Source organism: Trichoplusia ni, chromosome 15 (genome assembly GCF_003590095.1).
Source record: "Trichoplusia ni isolate ovarian cell line Hi5 chromosome 15, tn1, whole genome shotgun sequence".
NCBI classification, from domain to species: domain Eukaryota; kingdom Metazoa; phylum Arthropoda; class Insecta; order Lepidoptera; family Noctuidae; genus Trichoplusia; species Trichoplusia ni.
In genome coordinates, this window is record NC_039492.1 from 9,243,124 (window position 1) to 9,268,325 (window position 25,202).

At 36.0% G+C, this 25,202-nt stretch overlaps 1 protein-coding gene across 3 annotated transcripts; it reads right to left on the reverse strand.

The window, feature by feature from the left end:
* Positions 1-348: 348 nt before the first annotated feature.
* On the reverse strand, positions 349-21,630 carry LOC113501111 (chitooligosaccharidolytic beta-N-acetylglucosaminidase). 3 transcript variants are annotated; one of them, XM_026882131.1, is made up of 10 exons: positions 21,601-21,630; positions 14,606-14,709; positions 13,233-13,436; positions 5,430-5,638; positions 4,802-5,135; positions 4,524-4,665; positions 3,701-3,886; positions 3,028-3,263; positions 2,529-2,764; positions 349-2,263 (listed from the first exon to the last, which is right to left on the reverse strand). In XM_026882131.1, the coding sequence occupies exons 1-10, from the start codon at positions 21,613-21,615 to the stop codon at positions 2,082-2,084; spliced, it is 1,848 nt and encodes a 615-aa protein (XP_026737932.1). In that variant the 5' UTR covers positions 21,616-21,630; the 3' UTR covers positions 349-2,081. The 3 variants fall into 3 exon arrangements, with proteins under 3 accessions (XP_026737932.1, XP_026737934.1, XP_026737933.1); XM_026882133.1 differs by lacking the exon at positions 21,601-21,630 and adding an exon at positions 19,448-20,044; XM_026882132.1 differs by lacking the exon at positions 21,601-21,630 and adding an exon at positions 15,744-15,832.
* Positions 21,631-25,202: the final 3,572 nt, after the last annotated feature.

Genomic DNA, 25,202 nt, shown 5'->3' on the forward strand with positions numbered 1-25,202 from the left:
GTCGAAAACGACCTAGGGCAAAAGCGACCTGTGAATCATTGAAGAAGTATTATAATTTAAATATCATTTCTTGCCGCACAAACTCGTTCATTTGGGCTAGATGACCCGACCTTTGGAACATAAATCATAAAACGTGACTGTTACAAACCACCATAAAATTAATTTCAACAATTGACAATCATTGTGATGAGTCTGACATTGCTTTACTCATCAAAATAAATAATAATTATCGAGGTTAGTTGACATACTATTTGTTTTCCTTATTCCAATTTATTAAAAGGCATTATCAGTGTGTAGAATTGAAATTGGTTTACAAGAGTAGGTTTTAAATAATAAGCAAATTAAGGATACTGTAGCAATTTTATTGTATTATTACAATTTTCATAGGTTACTTATTATAAATTTAAATTATTAAATATCACAATAAATTCGGTATATTTCAGAATTTCTCGTGTACATTATTTAGCTTCATAGCTATATTTATGTGGTTTAACGTCAGTATACAATGGTACTAACTTCCTCTCTCTATGTCTTTCCTTTGTGGGAGCAGGACAACGCATTACATTTAGTAGAACGCTGTCTTGCTTCCACAACATTTAGTTTACAGTATCAAGGTGCTCTACTGCCATAGTCTTTTGTGTGCTTTTCCTGATCAACTAGAAATAACTATAACGAAAAAATGCTTTGAAATGTTAGTTTTAAAAAAGTGTGCAGTCTTAACACTCTTAACTTTGGTTGGTCTTCGTAAGTTTTGGAACACTTTAAGTTACAAAATGTACTCGGACTCTCAAAATCTTAATTTCAATGAACCTTAGAGCGCTTGGAACACTCGAGGTCTCGATTGGAGAAGGTAAATGTACTTTGTGTTATTCTTCTTATATAAGTGTACTGCCTAAGTACATAGGCACGTATTGGACTTATTCATGAAGGAATGGCTAACGAACTTGTCTCGTAATAATTCATCTTTTGACGCTACAAACATAAATATTATACACATACATTATTATTATACGTTAAACAAATAACTAATTTACCGTTATGTTATGACTAACATTCATTTGCATTGGTATTTTTATTATGCTAGTTTATTTCGATACTTAAATGTATCTTAATAATATTTGAAAACTGTAGCCATTAGCTATGAGGCCGATATCGACACGTGTCCGCCGTTCTGGCAAAATGACATTTCAAAAATCTTTACAGTTAATAGAATGTATGAGCGCTCGAATGTATGAATATGACAGGTCCAGGTCACGTGATCAAAACGAAATGTCATTTCCATACATTTCAGTGTCATTGACGCTAGACCATAGTGAATAGATACTTACACCGTGGCTTTGCATTTTAATAACGTCACTTAGCTAGGTAGGCTGTTATTTTTTTTAAATAAGTCTCATTATGTTTGCTGTGCTGATATATTTTTAAATTCACCACATATTAGTCTCTTTCCGACTCGCAACGAGGGGATTGTCAACACGTCGTTATCGGCCAGGAAGTGCATTAACATTCAACATGATAACATACAATTTAACAATGTTTAATAGAACCAATAATTTTATCATACATCTAACAATATACATACTCATATCAATATAACTCAATAAATATGAGGGTAAACATTAAAAGAAAATGGAAAGACGGATATGTATCCTTAAAACATGTAAATAGCATTATTTTAATAATAATATAGTTCCATTAAAATATTGATAACCGATAGCCTGCACCCATCTCAGCACGTTACGTATGGAACGTCGCGTAACGAAGGTCAAAACTGATTAATCAATGAGTAAATGCCGAGATAAATAAACAGTTATTATATTATGACTTGTACATTTTTGATTTAAAGCATCATTTCCTAATGCTGTTATCAAAATATCTTACTGTGATAACACATAAAGACCGGATAATTCATATCTATAGAATCAATCTTACTGGTGCTTTCTTAATCAAAGTTTCTAAAGAGCTGATATTATATTTCGTAACAACAACTTTACCTGTTATGTGTGAGATGGCGCAGGCTCGGTCAGTCGAGATCAGTGCGGGCACCATGCGGCATGATGCGGGGTCAGACGTGACGCGGGCTAGAAGCACTTGGCGTCGTGTTGCGCGCACCAGGCGGGCCCCAGCGCGTCGGGGCGCAGGCCGCGCGACAGCAGGCGCGCGCGCTGCCGCTGCAGCCGCGGCTCCGCGCCCTGCACGCCCGACACCGGGTCCGCCCACAGCCGCTCGCCCACCGCCGCCGCTCGGGGCCACACGCGAGTGTCTACAACGAAGGGAATCATCAGTACACGGATAACCGAGTGGTTGACGTCACTCACGTTACTGAGGATAATATACCCTGGATTTTTTCCCAGTGTGGGACAAGCGTTTGTGTGATCCACGAATGCTTGTTCTGAGACGGTGTTTTTGTGAATGTGACTTGAATGCTTGCAAATGTAACACAAGGATGCGGAACTAAGTTCAGTACAATTTAAGCAAATAATGAACGTGGACGCTATACTTAAAATAATTAAATAAAAGTCATTCACCTAATCCCTGTTCATCCAAGTACTCGGTCCACATAGCGACTTCACCACCCAAGAAGTTGTCGTCTCTAGGCAGAGTATGGGCGTACATCCTCCTCCAGTTGGAGTACTTGGTGGTGCCCCAGAAGCCATGGTCCAGATACCAGATATCTTTGGGCACGGAGACGGTGCGGTACCCTTGCTTGATGAGCTGGTTCAGAAGCGGGCTATTGATTGGCTCCCATACTTGGATCACGTATCTGGAAGAGAAGAACACTTTGATAGTTGATTGTTTCAGAACGTTTTAATGTAGCGATGTAATGTTAATCACGATCATCAATACACAATATAAATAAATTTCATTCACAATTGCTAACCTTTTCCCTGTCTTGTTTATGTGAGTAAACCTCATGATTGAGAAATAAGAACAAAATCTATGATGTCTTTTGGACTCCGCATTCAACAAAATATATTTGAAAATATAATGAGGTCTGAATTCTTTTTGCTGCCTATCAAGCCTCACCTTTCTTTGCTGAGATGTTGCTGTATCCTATGCGCTTGCGTGAGTTCTGAGGACCACAGCATGACGGGTTGAGGGGGGGTGCCGTTAGCGGCTTCCAGCTCCTGGTCCCAGGCCTCCAAGGCTTTCTGGTGGAACTCTGCCCAGAGTTCGATGAATCCGTTCTCGTTGGTCTCAAACTTCTTCTGCTTCATGTAGTTAGTTATCTCCTCAGTTGCATTCCAACATTCGATGCAAACCTGCAAATTAAATGTTTTTTTTAATCATTAACTGGTATTTTCTCTTTAGATAAAGGAAATTTTTAAAATTGTATTTAATTTTAATTGACTTGTTATCAACATATCACCATGACCCGTCGGCCATGGACGTTATTCAGTTTTCTAGATCAGAGTCAACATACTTGGGTGTTCGGGGGAACCATTGACGGCTGAAGATTTTCACTTTGATGTTAATTAAATCCTGCTATCCTACTAATATTATAAGCACTATAGTTTGAATGTTTAGATGTATAGATGTTTGTTCCTCTGAAAGGCAAAAACCACTGAACGGATTTAAGCGAAACTTGATACACATAATATAACCAAAATTAACACATATAATACAATGTTCCCGTGGGATTGTTTTTGATTTGTCGTGTAGGGCCGGTTGGCTACAGCTAGTGATCTTTGTCCCTGACCTCGTCGCCTCCCATGTGCAGCAGCGCCGGCTGCGGGATGGCCTCAGCGATGTCCCGGTAGAGGTCTCGCAGCACGCGGTACATGGCGGGGTTGGCGGGGTTCAGCTGCCCGCACGGCGGCTCCACGCACAGGTGCCTCCACGGCCACTGGTTCACGCACACCGCCAGCTCGCCGAAACCGTACTCCTGCAGATGCAAACAGTGAAATTGAATACAAATCTCTCGATACCGTAGTTTTGCTCGATAACTTCTCAATATAACCGGCATTAAAAAATGGTTTTAATTTTGAAAGTTCTTTGGTCGGTCTGAGAAAGTCCATTAAAAAATGTAATGACAAAATAACGTCAGCAACGTCATTAGGATTGCTGATTAGCAGATATTTATTTTACTTGTATTCCAAACCGTTATAAAATAAATCATAAAGAAATAAAATGAACTGCATTATATTGCACAGGATTTCGTCGCAATGAATTATACGGCAAGAATATATGTACTTGGGACCACAATTATTGCAAAGAACTGCTATTTTTCATTTTTTACAAAAAGCACGTAGGTAGTTTATAATTCTCTTTCTATCTTCATTAAACTTCCAATAGTTTTATACTAACTATGGGGAGAATGGTTCCTTATAAAATGGTGCAACGGTTTACGCAAGCGTATGTATCGGGATTCCCGGACTAGTTTCTGACAGAAACGGAGTCCTTAATCATAACCTGGCGCGGTAGGGTCGCAAGTCGTACCAGTTAGACTTATCAATTTCAATAGCTTATAATATCTACATGTATTGAGTTCTGAAATAAATCATCTATAACAAAATACGAACCTTCCCCCACTGCCAGCCGTTCCCGGCATGCGCGGGCGCATCAATCTCGATTACGACGCGCACGCCGCGTACTTGCGCGTACTTGATCAGCTCTCTCACTTCCTCCGCCGAGTAAATCTCATTTGCGGAGTACGCACCGTATCTAAAATGAATAGTTTTAATTTAATCGTTTACTAGAATTGTGTAATGAAAAACGTAACATATTCTTAGATTACTACACTGCGCTTCTTTATAAGACTTTATTTTTAATTCATCTGGAAATTTTAATGGCATCTTACCTAGTAAATTGCGGTACTCTGGTCGACTCAAGCGGGAAGCTGTGTGAATCGGTGACATGCCAATGGAAGATGTTCATTTTGTTTGCAGCCATACCGTCAATGGTTCTCTTGATATCGACCATGGGTATAAAATGCCTACTGCAGTCGAGGAGAAGACCTCTGTGCTTGTAAACTGGGCGGTCTCGGATCTTAGCGCCGGTCACAAGTTGGAGACCACACTTCTTTTGGTCTGAATAGTCAGGTTTATCAGCTGCCACTAATTGAGTGAAGGTCTCCAACGCGTGACGCGCTCCGTATACGGTTTCAGCGTGAATGTGTACTGCTATTTGGGTTTCTGAAGCAAAACAATATTATTTGCTTTTTATAATATTAGTAAACATGGCATTGAAGTGTGAAGGATTTCTGCGAACCACACCTACAAGTTAAGGTACTTCATTTTAAGCATTTTTAATACATGCAATTATAATTACTATCTACCTCATCGGCCTAGCCTTTTTCCAACTATGTTGGGGTCGGCTTCCAGTCTAACCGGTTTCAGCTGAGTACCTACCAGTGTTTTACAATTAGTACCTAATTTGCCAATTTCCCGATACATCGTTATGAAAACTGATCTCTGTTTAACACAAACCTTTTGTCTGTACATCCAGCGCGTACGCCTCGTTAGTTTCCCAGCTCAGCGTCATGTCGTCAGTTTTGACGTTCATGAAGACTATGACTGGGGTCTCCACCATCTCGGTGACGTCGCCGTCACACTCGGCAAACAGGTTCTCCCCCACGACCTTCGTCATTTCCACCAGCAACTCCCGGGTTTCTACTGGCACATTTGCTAAATCGAACCTGTGGGTAGAAAAGAAAAGAATTATATAAATCTCATAATGCACTACATATAAGTCGTTGCTATTTTCCCACGTTTTTATAGACTTACTTTCTTGTTTGTTTGTTTGTCGTTCCGGTTGGCTTTTTGTAACTCAATTTTGAGGCACTCCCGCTAAGCTAGCATCCTAAAATTTTCAGGGTAGCTTCAAACCCGATGATAAGGCAATTTACAACTATAAAAACATTTTAAAACGAGGGTATATAGATTTTTTAAATCTAATAATAATTGTCATTTCGTTCTATTGTCATCTGTGCTGTGATTAGCCAGACCACATTATATCCAAATTAAGATTCAATGCATCATCGTAGAGTCTAAACCTCTTGAGACGTCTATTGTTTATTACATTCATAACATACACTCTATCTGTTGTTACTAGGTACCTACAGTCAACAACAAAAATTGGTTATAAAAACTTCAATTACTACAGAAATTCAATACTAATGAACGGAATTCGCGTCAGAACTGATTTTTTTCGCTCGTACTGTATTGGCTGGTACTTCGGCTGACATACCTTAGAATCACTTCAGCACGGTAATATTATCCCTTCCGTACAATTCTGATGCATATACAATACTTAATAAGTATTGAATTTCTGATTTTGGTCATCTAGTTTTGTTGTTGACTGTACATAGCGTATCCATTTAAATACTTGATGGAGTGGGCGGAGTGCAATCTGCCATAACCAAAGTTAGGTTCACGAGTGTCAAATACGCGATGCTCGGCTCGTGGGTCGACACTCCGTTAGTGTCAGGGACATTCACCTCACAAGAGTTCAGGCAAATCTTTATAATAAGGTAAATATTAACTGACGTACTTACTATACGTAGTGTGTACTAAGGTGGTTGACCCTCCATAAACGCGTCTGTACGATGCTCGACAGTGGTATCGTCGCAACGTTCATTTTTCTCATTACGGACTTCCTATATTTGGATGTGACATTTGAATGCTTTCGACGTGATACAGTTACAAGTATTGTAATACAAAGCTATAATGATTATGGCACTGTGTTAAACCAATTCAAATCGGTTAATAGGTAACGTAATTGTGACTTATAATATTTTTTAGAAACATAAATTTCTTAAATACTTATGTACGGATAGCCGAGTGGTTGAGGTAAACACGCCAAACCCACAGAGCACGACGTGTCGCGAATTCGATCCCCGCGTAGGACAAGTGTTTTTGTAATCAACGAATGCTCTTCCTGTGTTTTGAGCATAAGTCTTGCAAGTTTGTGAAACCCATGCGACGCGACATATGGAATATTGTTCTTAGTGGATGTTCGTTCAGAAAAAAAATCTTTGTACAATTTTCTAGTGAGCAACACCACTATATCAACAGAGACTATTAAATACTAAATCAATAAGTACAATGCACTAAATATGATATCGTAATACATTAACACAGACTAGAAATGGTTCCCGAGATAAATATAGATCATACTGTCAAACTCTTGGATGTGTCCCAGCAAATGAAAAGATTTATTCTGGCGAGCCCTTTCTATTCCCGATATTAAAATATAGCGGACGGATATAATGCATGCAATCGTTACTCGCTTACATTATAAGCTATAGAAAGAATATTTAATTTAATTTATTCTAGACACCTTCCATCGTGCCGCGTTGTGAGATTGTAAGTCTGCTTTAATACTTAAGCGTATCCCATGGTTACAAGGAATAACAATTCTAGAAACTTAAAAAACTGGGCAAGCGCGAATCGGACTCAAACAAAAAGGTTAAATATTGACAAATCAGTTGCGACACTTATAAAAGGAGTGGATCCTTAAAATATGCCATCCTCCAACAAATTTATAACTGTAAGAATCGTTGCAATACGTCGATCTTTATTTTCAGGATTTGTTGTTATAACGGCAAGAGAAATACATCTGTAAAAATTTCAACTATCTAGCTATCAGGGTTCATGAGTTACAGCATGGTGACAGACAGCGGACATTTGACATTTCTTCTCAGGGAAGTCAGATAGTAAACGTCGACTCCAGCATTCTAAAAAAAATTACTTGTAAAAGTGATGATATATCCTACTTACAGAATAAATGATTTCATTTAATTTATTTACAACCTAAGGAATAGGTTTCCGTTTTTACCTTTTGGGACCCCTTAAACCGTATCAGAATGTCATTACAAACAAGGACATCAAACACATCAATACATAATTATAATCTTTGTCATTCTTATTTCATAAGAAGTTATATTCTCATAAATATTAATGGATAACTTTGCTTGCATCGATTATTCATTTTTCGCAGCAACTCGGTATGTCAGTGTATCGCAATCGGCCTCAACACAACATAGTTAGTTATTTAACCTTCATGGAACTTGGTAGTTATATTTATCGTATTATTACGTGGGTAACGTGGGAACTTGACGTCCAATTGTATTGTAGAATCGATGCTTTATACTTTTTTAGAAGTATCGTTACCAAGTACAATTTTATTGTTAGAATCGTTTGTGTGGTCACCCATCGACGGAATTAACAACGCTTTAAAGATCAACCAAAATGCTTTGATATTATGTACTAAAATACTTACCTATAGGTTTAAATACATTATTAAAATCTCGTAATTGCTATGGAAGTTCCAAATCTATATGTATTTTGCAGCTTGATATTCACGACTAAACAATATACTCAGTAGCTCATTTAAATGTGGTTTAAGTTGAAAAGGAAATCGTGGGTTAACACAAGCCGCTATAGAATATGATAGCATTAACAGCTGTTCATGATAAAATTGTCATAGCTTGAGTATGAATTGTGGAGTAGTTTACGTATTATCTGGATAACACAGGTATTCAGCAGCTTTTAATTCGAGATGGTATCACCATGTAGGTTGTCGAAATCGGTAGGCAAGGCGTAAATTATAAAACCTGACTGCAAGAGTTCATCGTGAATATAGATGTTTTAATACTACATAAATATTATCAGCTTTTATTGTAACATCCTACATAAATATTGTTAAATTGTAATTTTTGTTGCATAAACCTGTTAGTCTCAAATAGTCTCGATCAAAGCCATATCCTACATTCCCCTATTTCATTAGCGTGTGCTATTTGAGATACTTACGGACTGTATTAGTAAAACATTTTTATGGCATCATAAAACAACGCTATTCTCTGACAATAAATTTATGTATGTATAGGTACGTTTTCGGGGCCTGCACGGATAGCCGAGTGGTTGAGGTCACCACGCCCAAACCCACTGCGCGGAGTGTCGCTTATCCGTGTAAGACAAGCATTTGTGTGATCCACCAATGCTTGTTCCGAGTCTGGGTGTCTTTCTGCACGGAATAGATATGTTTGTGAACCCACCCCCTGCGACACTAGGATTAAATTCCTTACAACGGGAGTGCTTTTTAAAAATTGATCGAAAGCCGCTCAATTTTCATTTTATCAGTATTTGGCTGTTCGTGCCTATCAATACATCCATAATCACATCTTACGCCATAGAGATACGGGCTGTTTATTATTAGCTGCAGACGGGCGATGTTCTAATAACTGTGGTGCAGGTAATATGTCAGGCAGATACAAAGTGTTGTGACGGTGGTCGCCACTCGCCACTCGACGCTGACGCAACTCACTCGAGCACAGGAATAGACAGACACCCGCGAGACACCTGACGCGATCACAACAACATAATATACGATCAGCTTGTTACACCTCCCGTTTGATCTAGTCTAGAGAGAGAACGATATAAGCCCGAGTATAGGACGCGTCATGTTTATGTTGATGAAAATGTTACAGGTCAGGGCCGTTAATGGAAATTGTATTAAAACGACACTATTCGTATTCTCCTAAGCATTTAGTAAGTACGGGGCGGTACGCTCACTGTCAATACAATGAATTTCCAATGCTTTCAATTCCAGACGATCAGTGATGATATCTACTAAGTAATGCAATTGGATATACTTATCACTGGAAGTTTAGTCTAAGCAGTGACACAACTATTGGTTCAGAAGATCAGCAGTTTAACAAATACACAAGTATACCAATAGAATCGCATGACACGATTTTGTGTTTCAAGGAGAAACACCGCGTATAATTGGACTTAAATTTGAGGAGACACGAGTCATCCATCCGTCTATTGTCAATTATCTTCCAGTATAGCTCCGTCTTTTACGACAACGAATTAAAAGTTGTTTGTGAAAATGTTTACAGCTTAACCGCATGCTGAATCGTGAACGTAAATCCAAGTGTGGTTTCTATAAATAAGCTGCGCTGTCGAATTAACTTTTTATAGTGCTTTAATGGCCAGAATAAGATGGCTTTCACAAGAAATAGTCATACGTAGTACATTGCATCATAGACTGGGCTTAAAACTTAACTAATAAATTTGTATCGTACCATGAAGAATTGTGTGTTATCGACCAATAATATTAAACAATACCGGATGTTCGGAATTATCTGTTTGTTTAAATAATATCATCCAATGATATACGAAGATCAGATTGAGTATTATGTAACGCATTCTTGAAATACTCGAATAGATCGCTGTTTGTTACATTTCCTGAACATTGTAAGGAGAAGCAAATATTTCAAGTAATGTTTGTGTTTTTGATTTCTGCAAACGGTTAGTAATGTTTACATAATCAACTTCATCATGTATGTAGAGTAAACCCGGTAAATTTGCTACTTTCCTTCCGAAAACGCAATCGACGTCAACAACTCGCCGATTCGAAAGTTTCCTACTCATTTCGTTCGTTAAAACACTAATTTAAAGTATTAAGTATTAACAATCATAATTATATTACATATTTTTTTATTCATTTTCAAGTTAATAAAAATAAATCTTAACATTTAAACCGCTAGACCGATTTTCATGAACTTTCTATACGACTGCATTAAAGGTTTTTTCAACTATGTATATTAGACATTCAGGCAGGCGAAGCCGCGAGCAACAGCCAATATTGAAACTAAAAAACGGTTCATTAAGTACATTTTCGCTTGACAATTGACTGTACAGTGGAACGGGTTTATTAACTTTATGCGTCGTTAAATGTTGATATCAGTGAAACTGAATGCCTAACAGCTACTAGGATGGAACATATGTAACATTTTTAGTTGTCTTTTATTACTGTTGCAGTGAAAAGAAAACTTTATAACAATTATAAATATTCAATTACAAAAGCCACTGCAGAAGGGTATACAGGTCGCGGTGTTTAAACTCCTGTTGTAAGTTGTTATCGATACTAATATATAAAGCCGAAGAGTTTCTTTGTTTGTTTGAACGCGCTAATCTCAGGAGCTACTGGTTCAAATTGAAAAACTATTTTTGTGTTGAATAGACCATTCATCGAGGAAGGTTTTAGGCTATATACCATCACGCTGCGCCTATTGGGAGCGAAGAAATAATCATAACTTATATCTTCTAACCACGCGGACATAGTCGCGGACAACAGCCAGTATACACATATGTATAATGAGCTCTTGGCTAAAGAACAACTGCACAAGTCGATCAATCACAGGTTAAGCTATACCTGATACGATCGGTCCGAGGATGGGTGAATATCTATGTCAAAACGAGTGCCTTCGTGTTTTGGAAGGCACGTTAAATTGTGGGTTCAATTTTTCCTGGAGGGCGAACAAAAAGAAAGCGTCAGTGCTATTGTCCCATAAGACAATCCGTTTTTCAGACAAGCATACAGGCTAAAGTGTAGTATGTTGATACAATTCAGTGCCGTACGGAACACTCACTGTCAATACAATCAATTTCTTATTGTTGTGTTGGCAAAATGCTTAGGCGAATACGCATAGTGTCAAATTTAATCCAATTTTGAATCCGTCGTCGGCAATTGTAAATAGCCGAATTGAGGCCCTGTTTTTTCCCCTTTTTTATCTCTCAGTGCGTACGATAATGTAGACAATTTGCTTTCATCTTATGAACATGCGCTTTCCTATTGATGTGTCTATGTCTAGGCCAAACAGGTTGAATGTCTTTACCACTATTACTTTGGTACTATTGTATTGGTATTTAATTTTGAAGGGGATTTTTGGTGAGTAAAAAAGATATTATATTTAGTTTATTTTCAGGCGTGATGAGATTGAGGATGTCTAGAAAGGCAACAATGGTAAGAAGAGAGGGAAGCCTTTGCCCAGATGTGGGATAACATCATTATCATCGGCCTAGCCTTTTCCCAACTATGTTGGGGTCGGCTACCAGTCAAACCGGTTTTAGTTAAGTACCAGTGTTTCCTTTGCCTTCATGGCAAACGATAGCACTCCCTATTTATATTGAACACCAGCTCCTAATGGTATCTATTTTTAACTGAGAAATATTCTTGACTCTTGTTTCACAAAGGATCTATGAAAAAAATTTGATAGGTCGTTTCTATGAATAAGGAACCGAAAACATTGTATGCACATACATCAAATTTTCGATTACCATATTCCATTTTACTACTATTATTATCACTAAAACAATAACAAATTTAGATTAAATGATGATTAACCAATATTTACTTCACTTAAAAAAGTAAAAATATTTAGCTTGATTATATAACTGAGTAGCTGTTATCTGAGTAGGTCAGCGTTATGGAAACCACTGATATCGTTAATTTTAGTAAAAGTCAACAACTCTATTAAAGTCACCGAGATCGAAAAGTCTGATAACAAACGTGTGTCGATTAATATTGGAATATTGATTCGTAAGAAATAATAGAGTAACGATAGTACCGATTGAGGATATTCATTCGTGGATAATGCTTGTCCTACGAGGGGATCGACCAGGGACACGTCGGTGGGTTTGGCGTGATGACCTCAACTACTCGGCTATCTAGTCCAGATTTTCGTTAGCCCCCCTCTCTTACGACTTATTTCATCCTTTTTTTTAAGGAGTTTAATTCTTGTATCGCGAGGGGCTTTACAAACATACGTTAGTATTTTATGTACTCATTTTATAATACTCTATTCACTTATTCAGCGTGTGTTAAAATCCATTATGCCTATGACGTTTCGCAGCTGAACTGATTTTAATAAACAACACTTATAAATGTTTGTATTGATATTACGATTACGTCCCTGCACCTCTTACATTTGGTAACAAACAAATGGAGTCAACAAAACGAGTTCAATCATATTATCAATTAAACCAAGTGTTATCAAACAAAACCATTGTTATTGGAGTGTTTATTGATTCATTGAATAACAATGCACCTTTTGCAATCTGTCAAGGTGATAAGTACCAATGAAGGCGAGAGTGCGAATGTGTTGATGAACTAAACGACGTCATATCAATTAAGTAAACGTAGTTACTAACGTCATAACGCATTTTTTTCAAGTGGACACTGTAATTACCCAAGCTCTTATCTTTTTAAAACCCAGCTATATCTTATAAGAATCTTTTAATTTAAAATATTAAAGAATAGAAATAAGATTTTATAACCTTGACGAAGAAATACGTTCTTTCAAACTGCATTTATCTATGTAATAGAAAACTAACATCTATCAAGTTTAAGCTATAGAACAAACAATTGCTCGATGCATCCTGTATACCGATGCCATAGACTTCTCACTGTGCATACATACGTGACCTACGTGTGAAACTTACCGGAGATAGTTTGGATGTATGCCGACGGTCTGCATGCTGATGGCCGCAGTGACGGGCCGGGGCCAGAGGCCACCGAACCTGCCGCACACGGTCCTGCAGACGTCCAAGCTCCCGAATAACAAGCTGGTGTTGTTGTCGCTGAGCTGGTGGTGCCGCGTGCGTTGACAGCCCTCGTCGGGCACGCATTTGTACATCCATGTTGGCCTAAAAATGGTCAGAATATATTTATCAGTACAAATTACCCATGGTAACCTCAAGTTAAGCAAAAAAATTGAAAGACGAAGAGAAATGTTGATCTGTTTCTAAGAAACTAGCTGAACACGCTATAATGCAGATAATTCTTCAATTTCGAAAAAACAAACCAGTATAAAGAATAATTAGTCCGGACCTCTAATTAGCCCACCATCATTAGACGTGTTATGGTACCTAATTGGGCTATTATATCTATCTATTATAAATTTAATTGTAGCACCAGAAAATGTTTCTGAGTAAGAATTAGCACTAGCTGTACAAAATGACGTAGAATACAGACGACGTATTCTACGTCAGTTAACATAAAAATCTTGACCTACAGCCGACGAATGTGAAAGTTGAATTTATGCAGTAGCTTCGCGGATGTTACTATGAAGACTTGAATTTTTGCACGTCAAACAAGGAGTTGTAAAATGGAATTGCTCGTTTACTTAGATTCAAGGTCTCAAACTCTCGGTAATGCTAATTCATGTTGGACCTGTGTCCCCGTGTAATCCCGGGAATAGAAAAAGAGATTGTTATAATACTCAAGATTTTATGAAATATCAAAGTGGAATGATGAAGATATGTTTTTAGTAATTTTGTCCGTGATAACTTAAACACAGTTTTAGGGTCGTATACATTTTACCATCAGTTATTAAAGCAATTATAAATATCATTAAGAAAACATAAAATAGTAAATAAAATTCAGTTTCGTAACTTTGTCTGCATTAATTAAACATGAATGTTTGACTGACATTGTAACACGCATAAGTGCCTTCTAACCTCAGATTAAGAATCATTTTTAATAAAAAAAATATAATTAAGTGTTATTAATGGTTAGCCTAATAGCTTTGTATAAAAGACCAAAACTTGGGACTTGTCCAAGAGCATTTGATATAACGGTTTACTCAGATGTATTTCTCGGTATCGCCCGACTAATTTTGGACCCAACCGGTCTCCTTAATCATGAGCTGACGCTGCGGCGGGGTAGGACGCTCCTTATTAAACGCTTGAGACCACCGTTCTATCAAGTGTTATGAATTCGTATGAATAAGATAAAACCCCTCTAAGTAAGTAAGTAAAGATGCGAACTAAACACAAAACAATACCTACTTAGAAAGCAATAATTAGGTACTTACTCGTAAACGTGCGAAATGGTATCCGTAAGTCCATTCTCTTCGATGCAGTGTCCTAGATGAACGGCCACCACGGCGAGTAGCACCCACCGGCTCGCCATCACGAACTGAACAACAAACAAACAGAACAATTGGGTAACGTGCAGGTAACATCTTTGTTCCAAGACTCCATTCAAGGAGGTTAACAAAACCGTCATTCTTTCCAAGAACGTGCGTACCTGACTTTAGATCTCAATATTGCATTACGTTTAAAAGATTAGTAGGGTTATTGTACTTTTACTTTGCAGAAGAGGTAACGTTCGATTTTGAACCATATTGCTCCAAAAAGATAGGTTTGATATTATTAGGGGTGTAAAAATTCAAAAATTTCGGCAAGTTTCTCGAGTTTCAGTAGAGGAATGCATTGGAGACCCTAGGTATCACTTCGAGGAAACTAAGGTAAACTTTCTAAATATATTCCAATTGCTTCCAATGGATAAAACGAAATAAACTTTCTTGTTGGTTCAAAAGAATGTTCAAAATTCTAAAATAAATATTGACAAATGTCTTAATTTTAAATACATCAATATGTCGACGCATAACTCGCCACATGTCTGTCTATTCCCTGTCCATATTAGTAGATGGTATCGCGTGCTGTGTAACGGAACACAGTCGGATATGACTATAGGTTCCCTCGGAATAATGCACCACACTTGGACACTTCCGAACACGCAACGCAATGTTTATTTGTTGAGTCACTTGTATTCCAATGTTTTTATAACGATAACACTATTTTCCAGTTGTCAATAATTCATAACAGTACTTGTTGAAACCGTTTTTGTTTTTTAACAATTTTCTTGCCGCTTTCAATGCGATTTTCGTGGTGCATGCTGAAGGGGTGGTTCTCTGTCAATTTTGACTCGGACAGCTCTTCATAGAGGAGTCGGCCGAAACCGAAAGCCGTAGCTCCGACGGGGTAAAATAACCGATTACATCCTTTCCTTGTGTTAGACCACGGGGCATGCATTTCAATCACGTAAACCAGACATCTGGGCGCAATCGTTTTGCTGAATTAATCTCGTGGGGCTAATATGACTAGAAATCAGTTTTAAAATACATATGCTATATTTAATAACAAGTACTTAAATACAAATGGACTTACCATTCTAATCTCTTCAAAGTTTGAGCAGCAATTGAAAACTAGTCAATTGTTTTTCTATTTAAGGTGTTTTGTTAATTGATGATCATTGCTCAATAGATTATAGTAATATGAACAACAGTTTCCACTTAAACTGCGAATTATCGTAAAGATTTTTCGATAATCAAGAATTAATTGATAATTTCTAGATACTACAATTTCTTTTTTAGGCACCAAATATGCATTCCGTTACTGTACAGACTGACCCCTTGTTTGAGACTAAGAGCCCATTCAGATGATGCGACAATTATCATTCAAATTGTAATCCATTGCTGGCAATCATATATCACGTTAGATACCCGATTTCAGTGGCTGCACAATGTATTGCAACTTGCATGGTATTCCTCGCATCGTCCAAATGGGCCTTAATCAGGAATTAGGGGGTGCCACATATACGAAGGGCTTTAAGTATTTAAAGTGCGTGCGAAGTATACGTGTGTATTTTCTCTTTAAATACCGTCTCCAGTATGCAGTACGAAAACCTGGTTAGTTACATAAATACAAAATTATAGAGAGAATCAAAGATAAATTAGAGTCGGTTTGGTCCATATTGACATTATGTTAAGCTTGATCAAAGGAAAACTACCTACTTAGATAAGATTGCAACATCATTTTTTTTTATTCTAATATAAATGCTATTATTATAAGCACAGAGTCGTCAGTTCAATAAATTTTAATTTTAATAAAAACAACTCCTCGTTCTACGGAAGTTACGTAATAGTTATATTTGTCTCAAAAAGAAAACAAAGACGACGGACAGAGTATTTATTTATAGTTTGGAAAAATAAATGGGTCAACAAGAGATATATTACAAGAAAAGTTTTACAAATGCCAGTTGAGTTACTGTCCTCAATTGTTTGGGAATTCATGTCTCATTTTGCTGTTTTTCTTTAGTCATAGCCGGTTTGTATGAAATAACTGAACTAGGCCCCAATTCTGCTATTTACAATGGCCGATGAATGAAAGAAAATTGGCTTTAAACGACACTTTTCATATCGTCTTAATTATTTTTCCAACACAATAATTAGAAATTTGATAAGGGACGGTACACTCAAGGTCAATACAATGTATTTCCAATTATTATGTTTAATAATTTCAAATTTAATCCAATTGCCCGTCATGGGCCATCGTAAATAACCATGACCATGCCATTAATAATAGGTTAAATAAAGCTCATGTGAAAAAAAGCTTCCAGTCAGAAAATTTCTCAAGAGAAAAAAATGCTTCCTACTCAAAATTGGGAGAATTTGTTAGGTTCACCCCTATTCATCGGGATTGCCCAACTAGTTTCAAACCCAACTATGAATAGATGAAAGAAATAAATTATTCCTTACTAAGTGAAAATTGTTAATTTCTATGAGTAATGTAATTAAATTAGTATCTAGCTTTATTTAAAATAGTGCAAATGGTGGCGTTGATGTACGCGACATCAAATCTAATCCGCCATCAACCAGTAGTTTTAGTGTTAACGGTCATCAATTATATTTTTTCTTTTTTTTCAGGCTGAAAACCCGAAATTAAAGCATGTTGATTGATAATTGTTTTGATGAATTCTTTTCTTAGCACAGTCAAGTCTTTTGTTAAAAATGATCTAATTTATACGTGTTTTGTTCTTTTGTATCTTTGCCTTAAAATGACAGAAAGATGATCATGATTACCAATCTTAAAAAGTGCTTTAAGTTACAAGTTAAAAATTTAACTTTTAAAGTTGAAGATTCTTTCTTCTTATACTTTGAAAATATTTTATACGAGTTATTTGCTTTACTCACTCTATATTTATCTTAAATGTTCGTCTCAAATCGACTGACCTTCAACAGTGTGTGCACCTGAGTAAGTAGTGCAATATTAATACCTAAATATTGAGTACTATGTGGCACAATATATGTATTCTAAAACTTAAACTATTATTAATAATATATGAATATTATATTTCTTGTCAAAAACCAGTCGAAACAATTAAGACATGACTGCTTATATGCGTGTAAATATGCGTGTCTATATAACTACCACAAAAACAAATGCGATGAACTTTTAACATTTTATCTGTTTTCTGTGATTTATCGGTACGGAACCCATTGCGCGAGTCCCAAGTGCACTAGGCACGGTTTTCTAATGTTTATTAATTAACATTAATTTTTATAACGCTTTTTATTACTTTCTGATGTCTGTTTTCAAATTATTTATAAGAGTGATAAATGAAAAAATAATCGTAAATATCGGGGGTGCTTTTCGGTTTAGTATATACTTATAGATGAAAAATATAGGTATCAAACCTTAACACGGGTTAAAGTTAAAATATGTATTTGTAGGTACCTACCATTGAGCTCAACTCTAAATATCACTCATAATGTAAATAATGCCTCTTGGTCTAGTTAGTCTTAGGTTTGTGGCAATAACTTCTATACCGGGGGTCGTGTGTTCGATTCCCACTCAGGACAAATGTTTGTATGACAAGCTCGATCATTTGTTCACTGTTAGGGAATTTATCTATTTTACGTACATATGTATTTAGAATTATATAAGTATGCTTATATTAGTTGTCTAGATCTCACAATAACAAGCATTTCTTACTTTGAGACTAGATTTTGTGTGAAAGTTATGGAAAAAAGAAAAGAATAAGCTTAGTAATTAGTATGCGATGTTATTTTATTTATTACTAGCTTTTGCCCGCGACTTCGTTCGCGTGGACTCCAGGACACATTAGAAACCTCAAAAATAGTAGCCTATGTGTTATTCTGATGCATAAGCTATATTGTGGTAAAGTTTCATTAAAATCCATTCAGTAGTTTTTACGTGAAAGAGTAACAAACATCCATACATCCATACTTACAAACTTTCGGTCTATAAGTAGGATTTAATTTAACTAATTATAATATCTACCTATATTACACATACATATATAGATAAAGGAGGTAGAGATGTGTAATAAAGTGGGATAAAATTGTCTGTTTAGCATTTTAACTCTAGTTATTTGACAGTAACTTGTAAACAACCAAACCGATTAATATTTATGGAGTTTAAGAGGATTAGTTACTAGGTAAAAGTATTTTTCATCAGGGTAGTCAACTCTTAAACATAATAAACCTCGCCTTGTTTTGTTAACTTGACTCTAAGGTTTAACCTTATAATCAGTGCATTTAATAAAATAGGAATTTATTCATGAAAACTGATAACATAATCTCCTGTATTCAATAAACTATGATGACATTTAAATGACTTCATAACAAGGCCGTCGTCCATTACGTAAATTGTTTTCATTGGCTATAAAACAACGAGAGATTTTTATTTATTTTTGAGTAATTAATAATGCTGATTTATTTAAGTGAACATCCCACTAACCATCTTCCTACATCGCCAAGTGCCGGACAAACTCCAAACACAAAAAAAAAGAATTATCTTTTGCCGAATTCATATCTGTGACAGGTGATAAGATAATTTTGTCGGAAATGTTGACGTACAAAACTGTCTTAGACCAGTATTTCACTATCTCAATAACAAATTAATAATACCGTCTCGTTTATAACTTTTAACTTCTCGACATTGTCACAAAATCCTTTAGAATGATTGCAATCATTAATCTTTCTGTTGTACCCACCCATATTTATTTTTAATCTTCAAAGGTTATTGACCTACTAAATATTTAAATAAAATTATTCTAAGTTACTCACTCTTATGGTAATCAAGCGGGCGTTCGCTCCGAATGAAAGTTGCAAATTATTTCACGGTCAGATAAAGGGTAACCAGTTTTATGGCTAAATACACATAAAAAAACACAGCACTGTCACTTTATTGTATATTGTTCTAAAGTGCATTATAAAGTTATTTATTACATACATATAAAACTATAACCGCAGTCTCTATTCTCATGTAAAAGCACCAGATGTTACCGACATAACATTGTATCAAAACAACACAGTTTCATCGGATCGTTTAAACGTAACTGAAATTCATAGCAGGCAGTTTACAAGCGCGCGATTTTGTTTTACTTTTCGCTGCAAACACGAAGCAAACGCAACCACGAGGGACCTAAACCGGACCGCGGTGTTTTTGTCGTTTTATTATTGTGTACTTTATATTTATTTTATTTTCGTGCGATGTGCATGCAGGATGTGCTTACGCCGCGGAGGTTGCTTGTGCTTTGACTCCGATACCGATTACGTACGGCTTTATTTTATTATTGTTTAATAATTGACGCGGTACGGAGTCGCATTTTGATAAAGGCGCGCGTGCGAGCGTATGGCGCGAACCGCTCTGATTGGCGAACTGAGCGGACACGGCGAGCACACATTGATTTGGCGGGAGAACCACTTTGTAGGCTCCAAGTATTAGTTAGGACACAGACTGCACCTTTCTATTACTTGGATACTACATCATTGAGTTATTAAGTAGTGAACGCACAGCACTGTTTGAACATTTATATAAGTATATAGTGTGAATCTACTTCTTTACAATGTTTCATCGAGATAATCTATTCTAATTAATCTTAAACTATGACACAAGCTAGGTCAAGTATCGTAAGTACGAGATAATATGATAGCTAACAAATAAATAAACTATCTACTAAAGATTGAAAAAAAAAACCTTCCAGTAATAATTATAAATTATTTTGTCAAAAAAAGTGTTTTCCAAATTCCTCTTACTACTAAGATATAATTACAGAATTCGTAAAATACTCGACATTGAATTCTATTTACATTAAATTTAATACATAAGTACCATACATTTGTTTAACATATGTACATACACTCCTTGCAACATGCCTAAGCTACAAATATTTATGAAGTCATTCTCAAGACAAAGACATGAAAATAATTATCTTGGAACACCAATTAGGCATGGATGTTTACATTTTCCGCGGATAATTGAACTAAAGCAACGATGTGTTTATGAGAATTCGAAACTGACGCACCCGTTTGAACTTTACGTGCTATTCGTAGTAATTACAAGAATTAGGAACTAGATGAAATAGGTAGGTACCAAGGAGTTCCATTTATTTATAGTTACGAATCAGCGTTGCCAGACGTCCCGATTTTGGCGGGACGTCCCGATTTTTAAATCAAATTTAAATGTCCCGCGCGGGACAGCCTCGGTCCCGCTTTTCGGAGAGAACTTGTACGGACGTGGCAGGTAGATACTACGTCCAGATTGTTGAAAAAGAAAGTCGCGTAATGAAGATAAGAGTGTGGGAGAGAGAGAGGGGTGCTACCGTCGCCGGGGCAGATTCACACCAAGTACGAATCTAAAAAAAAGCTCGATCAATTTTTCGCAAAGTTAAGTTACACTTGTCTTGTTTGCTTTTGTTTTGTTCGGAACATCGAACACATCAAACATCAACGTAATTTTTACTATGTCCCGCTTCTGAAGAATCCCGCAATTTTCACTCAAAAAGTACCAAAGTCCCGACTTGTCAAATAAAAATCTGGCAACGCTGTTACGAATACAGGAATAGCCCTTCTGCCCGTGACGTAGGCAAGCGATGGATGAAGCCAAAATCGCTCTTATGTTCGGATTACATGGATATATGGGCCACCGACCTCCCAGCCTTGCTACCCACTCCCCCCAATTGATGTCATAATAGTTTAAACATATTAACAAAATTATATGCTATTGTCGAAAGTTCTAAAAACTCATGCTAAATAAATCATGAGAATGTGGAATGAACATCAATTCATAAATGTAGGTAAGCTAAATGTGTCATTTAAATGTCAAAACGATTAGTAATATGAGCGTCTATTATTTACACTTACATAAATAGTAATTTCTATTTAATTAAATTAGGGAATATAATGGTTACCTATGGTGGCAATACTAAGGTACCTACCTGCAATACTGTCATTTATAATTGAATTAGGTAATTATGCAAATAATTTTATTGTTAATTTTTGTTCAAAACACGTTGTTAATTTATGTATTTTTAATTCTCTAAATATTATTACCAGCCATTAAAAAGATAGGTAGATTAAAAATACAAATATAGAATAAACACTCCTTGGTCGACTCAAGCATTAGTTACTCTTTAAAAAAAAGTCAGTGAGGGATAAATTGCTTTCATAATACGTTTTAATAAATCATTTCGATAAGGCCGAGTTAATACAAAACAATGATCAAAATTATTTAAAAATATCAGGCATCTAACAAAGTTAAAAAGTGTATGTAGCTTTGGGATTTATTGAAGTCGGTAGAACTTTCAAGGGTGCTGCTTATTCCAGTAAAACTCAGACTACTGTCCTTTAAAATATAACCATTTCGTACTTACAAAAAGTTTTATTCAAGTATATTAAAGAAAAGTTTCTACTTCTAATAATTACAAAGGTTTATTATCACATTAACTAAGAAATTAGGTTTTTATAGTAATTACTACCTTTATAAAAACCTAATTGTTTTTTTTTATTTGCTAAATAAGAAAGAAATTAAATAGAAATTCCATGTTCTATGCAAGAGTTGGGCATATCTGTAAGTGGGCCAACTTTAGATTTTAACTTTTAAGTTTATCTGTAATAGTATCCTAAAAAATGTATTAGTATATAAGTCGAAGGAGTGACATGATTCATGGTTCAACACAATTAGTTGCATTAATATCTGCAGTGTTATTTGTACCTAATCTATGGATTGCATTTTAAGCCACAGACAAGTGTTGTTTCTATATTATCTATGGATTGCATTTAAGCCCCAGTCCCGTTGAACCGCGTGAATCTGATCTGACCCCATTATCTCGATCCCGTTACCTCGGCGCGTAGCTATGGTGCGAAACACCATTGTATGTAGGTTCATGCATTCTGCAATATACAACAAAGGCAACGATTAAATCTATTTTTGTTGGCAAATGAACATGAAGTCGCCATTTTGATTCAAATGCAGAATTTGAACTATGGACTTGTAGAGTTAGAAACTTGGGTAAAAAGTCTAGAGTTGGCAAAATTTTGGATAAAATGTGTTTGATGTTATATTATGATCATTAAAGTTATTCTGAATTGCTGGTACTCAGCTTAATATTTACATAATTGGAAGAAGGTACATATATTTTCATTAGGGCTTACACTTCACCTGTAAAACTAATACTGTTGCCGTTGTGGAAGAGAGATGCCGCTACACCGTGTAATCGGCCGTCTTATTTCCACAAGCAATGCTTGAAGAACCTGAGGACAGCGATTAAAGAAAATATTTTAGTAATTCATTTGAAGGAAAGAAAACCTTACTCATTTCAATATCATTTACCCACTCTGCCCTCTTCCACTGTTTCGAGTTTTAGGATATTCCAAAAATTACGAATACTTTAATCTATTAAAATAGATGTATTTACATCTAGATAGGCATAATCAGAATAAAATGAGAACTTGATTTAAATCTTACGGAACTAGTTATGTTAACCGTTTTTTAGTCAAGTCTGGACTGGAACGTGGATTTTAACAAGGTCAAATACAATCTATACATGTGTATAATAAAAGTCTAATGAGGGTCGATTCTGTACATTGTAAATGAGAAAAAAACACTACTTCCTTATTAAGGATTTCATACAAGTAACAGGGGCCAAGACTGATAAGATCAACAATTTTTTTTTTATCCGTCGTTCGTTTTGCTTACAAAAATTACGGATTTTGATGAAACTTCAATAACTTCATAATCATCACTTCTTAATAACTTCATAGCTGACATCAGCATAATCGAGGATAGGAAGCAAAAGGGACTCCGCAAGTGAAATTTGATAGCAGTTGGTAGAAAATGTCGTAGTCTCCCTAGTTAACCAGCCGGGCTAATCAGTTTTTGACCTTTCTCCTGAATCTTTAATTCCCAAAAGAGATTTTGGCCTATGTGTTGCTCATAATCTGGGACAATTATGACCAGTAACTTCGGGAAGTTAGCCTAGGCATAAGTTCAAGGAATGAACTAGGAGTTTTTTAATCAAACGTTGAGTAATAAAAGATTAAATAGACAATATTTATAAATGCCAGTGCACCTTCATGATAAATTGGCGAGACGCTCGAGTGCTCATACTTCAATTGGTTTGAACTTAGTCAACATTTGCCAAGAGGACCAGCCGTTAACCTTTAACATAAAGTCGTAAATAAGATAATACACAGAACTAGTCTGCTATAGTACTGAAGGTAAACTACTTGGTTTATCCTTCTAATCCCGAAATCACGAGTTTGTATGCATCGATGTTTGTTCCTCTTTCAACAAAAAATACTGTACGGATTTAGATGAAATTTGGTGCACGGATTGTAATAACCAAATTATGATTAATAGGACATTAATAATTAAAAAAAAATGTTATATTGTTATAGTTTTGACTTGTTAACTGACAAGTTTAACTTTGATGAGCAGAACTCGGATCATTCTTACAGAAACCTTTCGTCTTCTAATATTTTTAATCAAAGACATTGTTAATTGTATTTATTAAACCGACAAGATGACGAATAAGCCTGGGTACGGCCCGGTTTAAATGAACCAGCTTACATCGGTACCCGTGTTTAACGCCACTAGGACATGTTTAATTACTGCGAAAGTCGTTTAAAGTACACGGTAACCTATACAATTAAATTAACATTACAAAAGAATGTCACCGCAAAAAGTGTGACGATGCAGTTTATCAGCAAATCTGCAACATAAGTTTAAAAACATTAGGTTAAATATGCAACCTAGATAAAACCGTGCAAGTGGGGCGGTAAAGCAAGTGTTCGTTGGTGCCTCGGTGTAGTGGCCATATTAAAAACTCATTAAATCTGGCACACGCGGTGCTGTTAGCACATTTCATGCATCTAGGGCAGAACGTTTGCACTAACGATAAGGCACTGCTAGATAAACCGGTATTTGTGTTTATAAAATGACTGTACATTAAGATTTATATTAGTGTCTGGAAGCACTGCCCGATTTGGGTACAAGTTTTAAGTCAAATATGTATATTAAAAAAAAAACTGACAGATTACAAGAGAAATGGAGTTGAAGACGATAAAGTAGTCTTCCACATTCGTTAATCTATATTATCAATCCCACAAAAATTATGAGAACATCCATCAGCTGTGGAACTAACGTGAAAACAAAAGGCATTATTGTTTGGTATCAAAGAGAAAGTTAGTGAACATCGAAAGTCTAGATAAAACGGCCATTTGAAACACACAGTGTACTCAATAACGCCCGTTGTAGTCACATCACGTCTACCTGCATTGCTCGGCATTTTTATCAGCAGATCATTTACATAGGTACAAATAAATTACATGTATCCGGCAATTTTGTTCAAATTACTGTAAATAGACATTTGGTTGTTCATTTTTTTGTTATTATAACCGATGAAGACTAAAGATCGTTGGAATGAAATGTCATGAGACCTGTGAAAAAAGCAACGATCCTTAATAGTTTTTCGCGTTGTCTTGGTTAGAGTAGTCACTATCTTAAAATGTTATTAATTAATCTAAGATTAAAAAATAA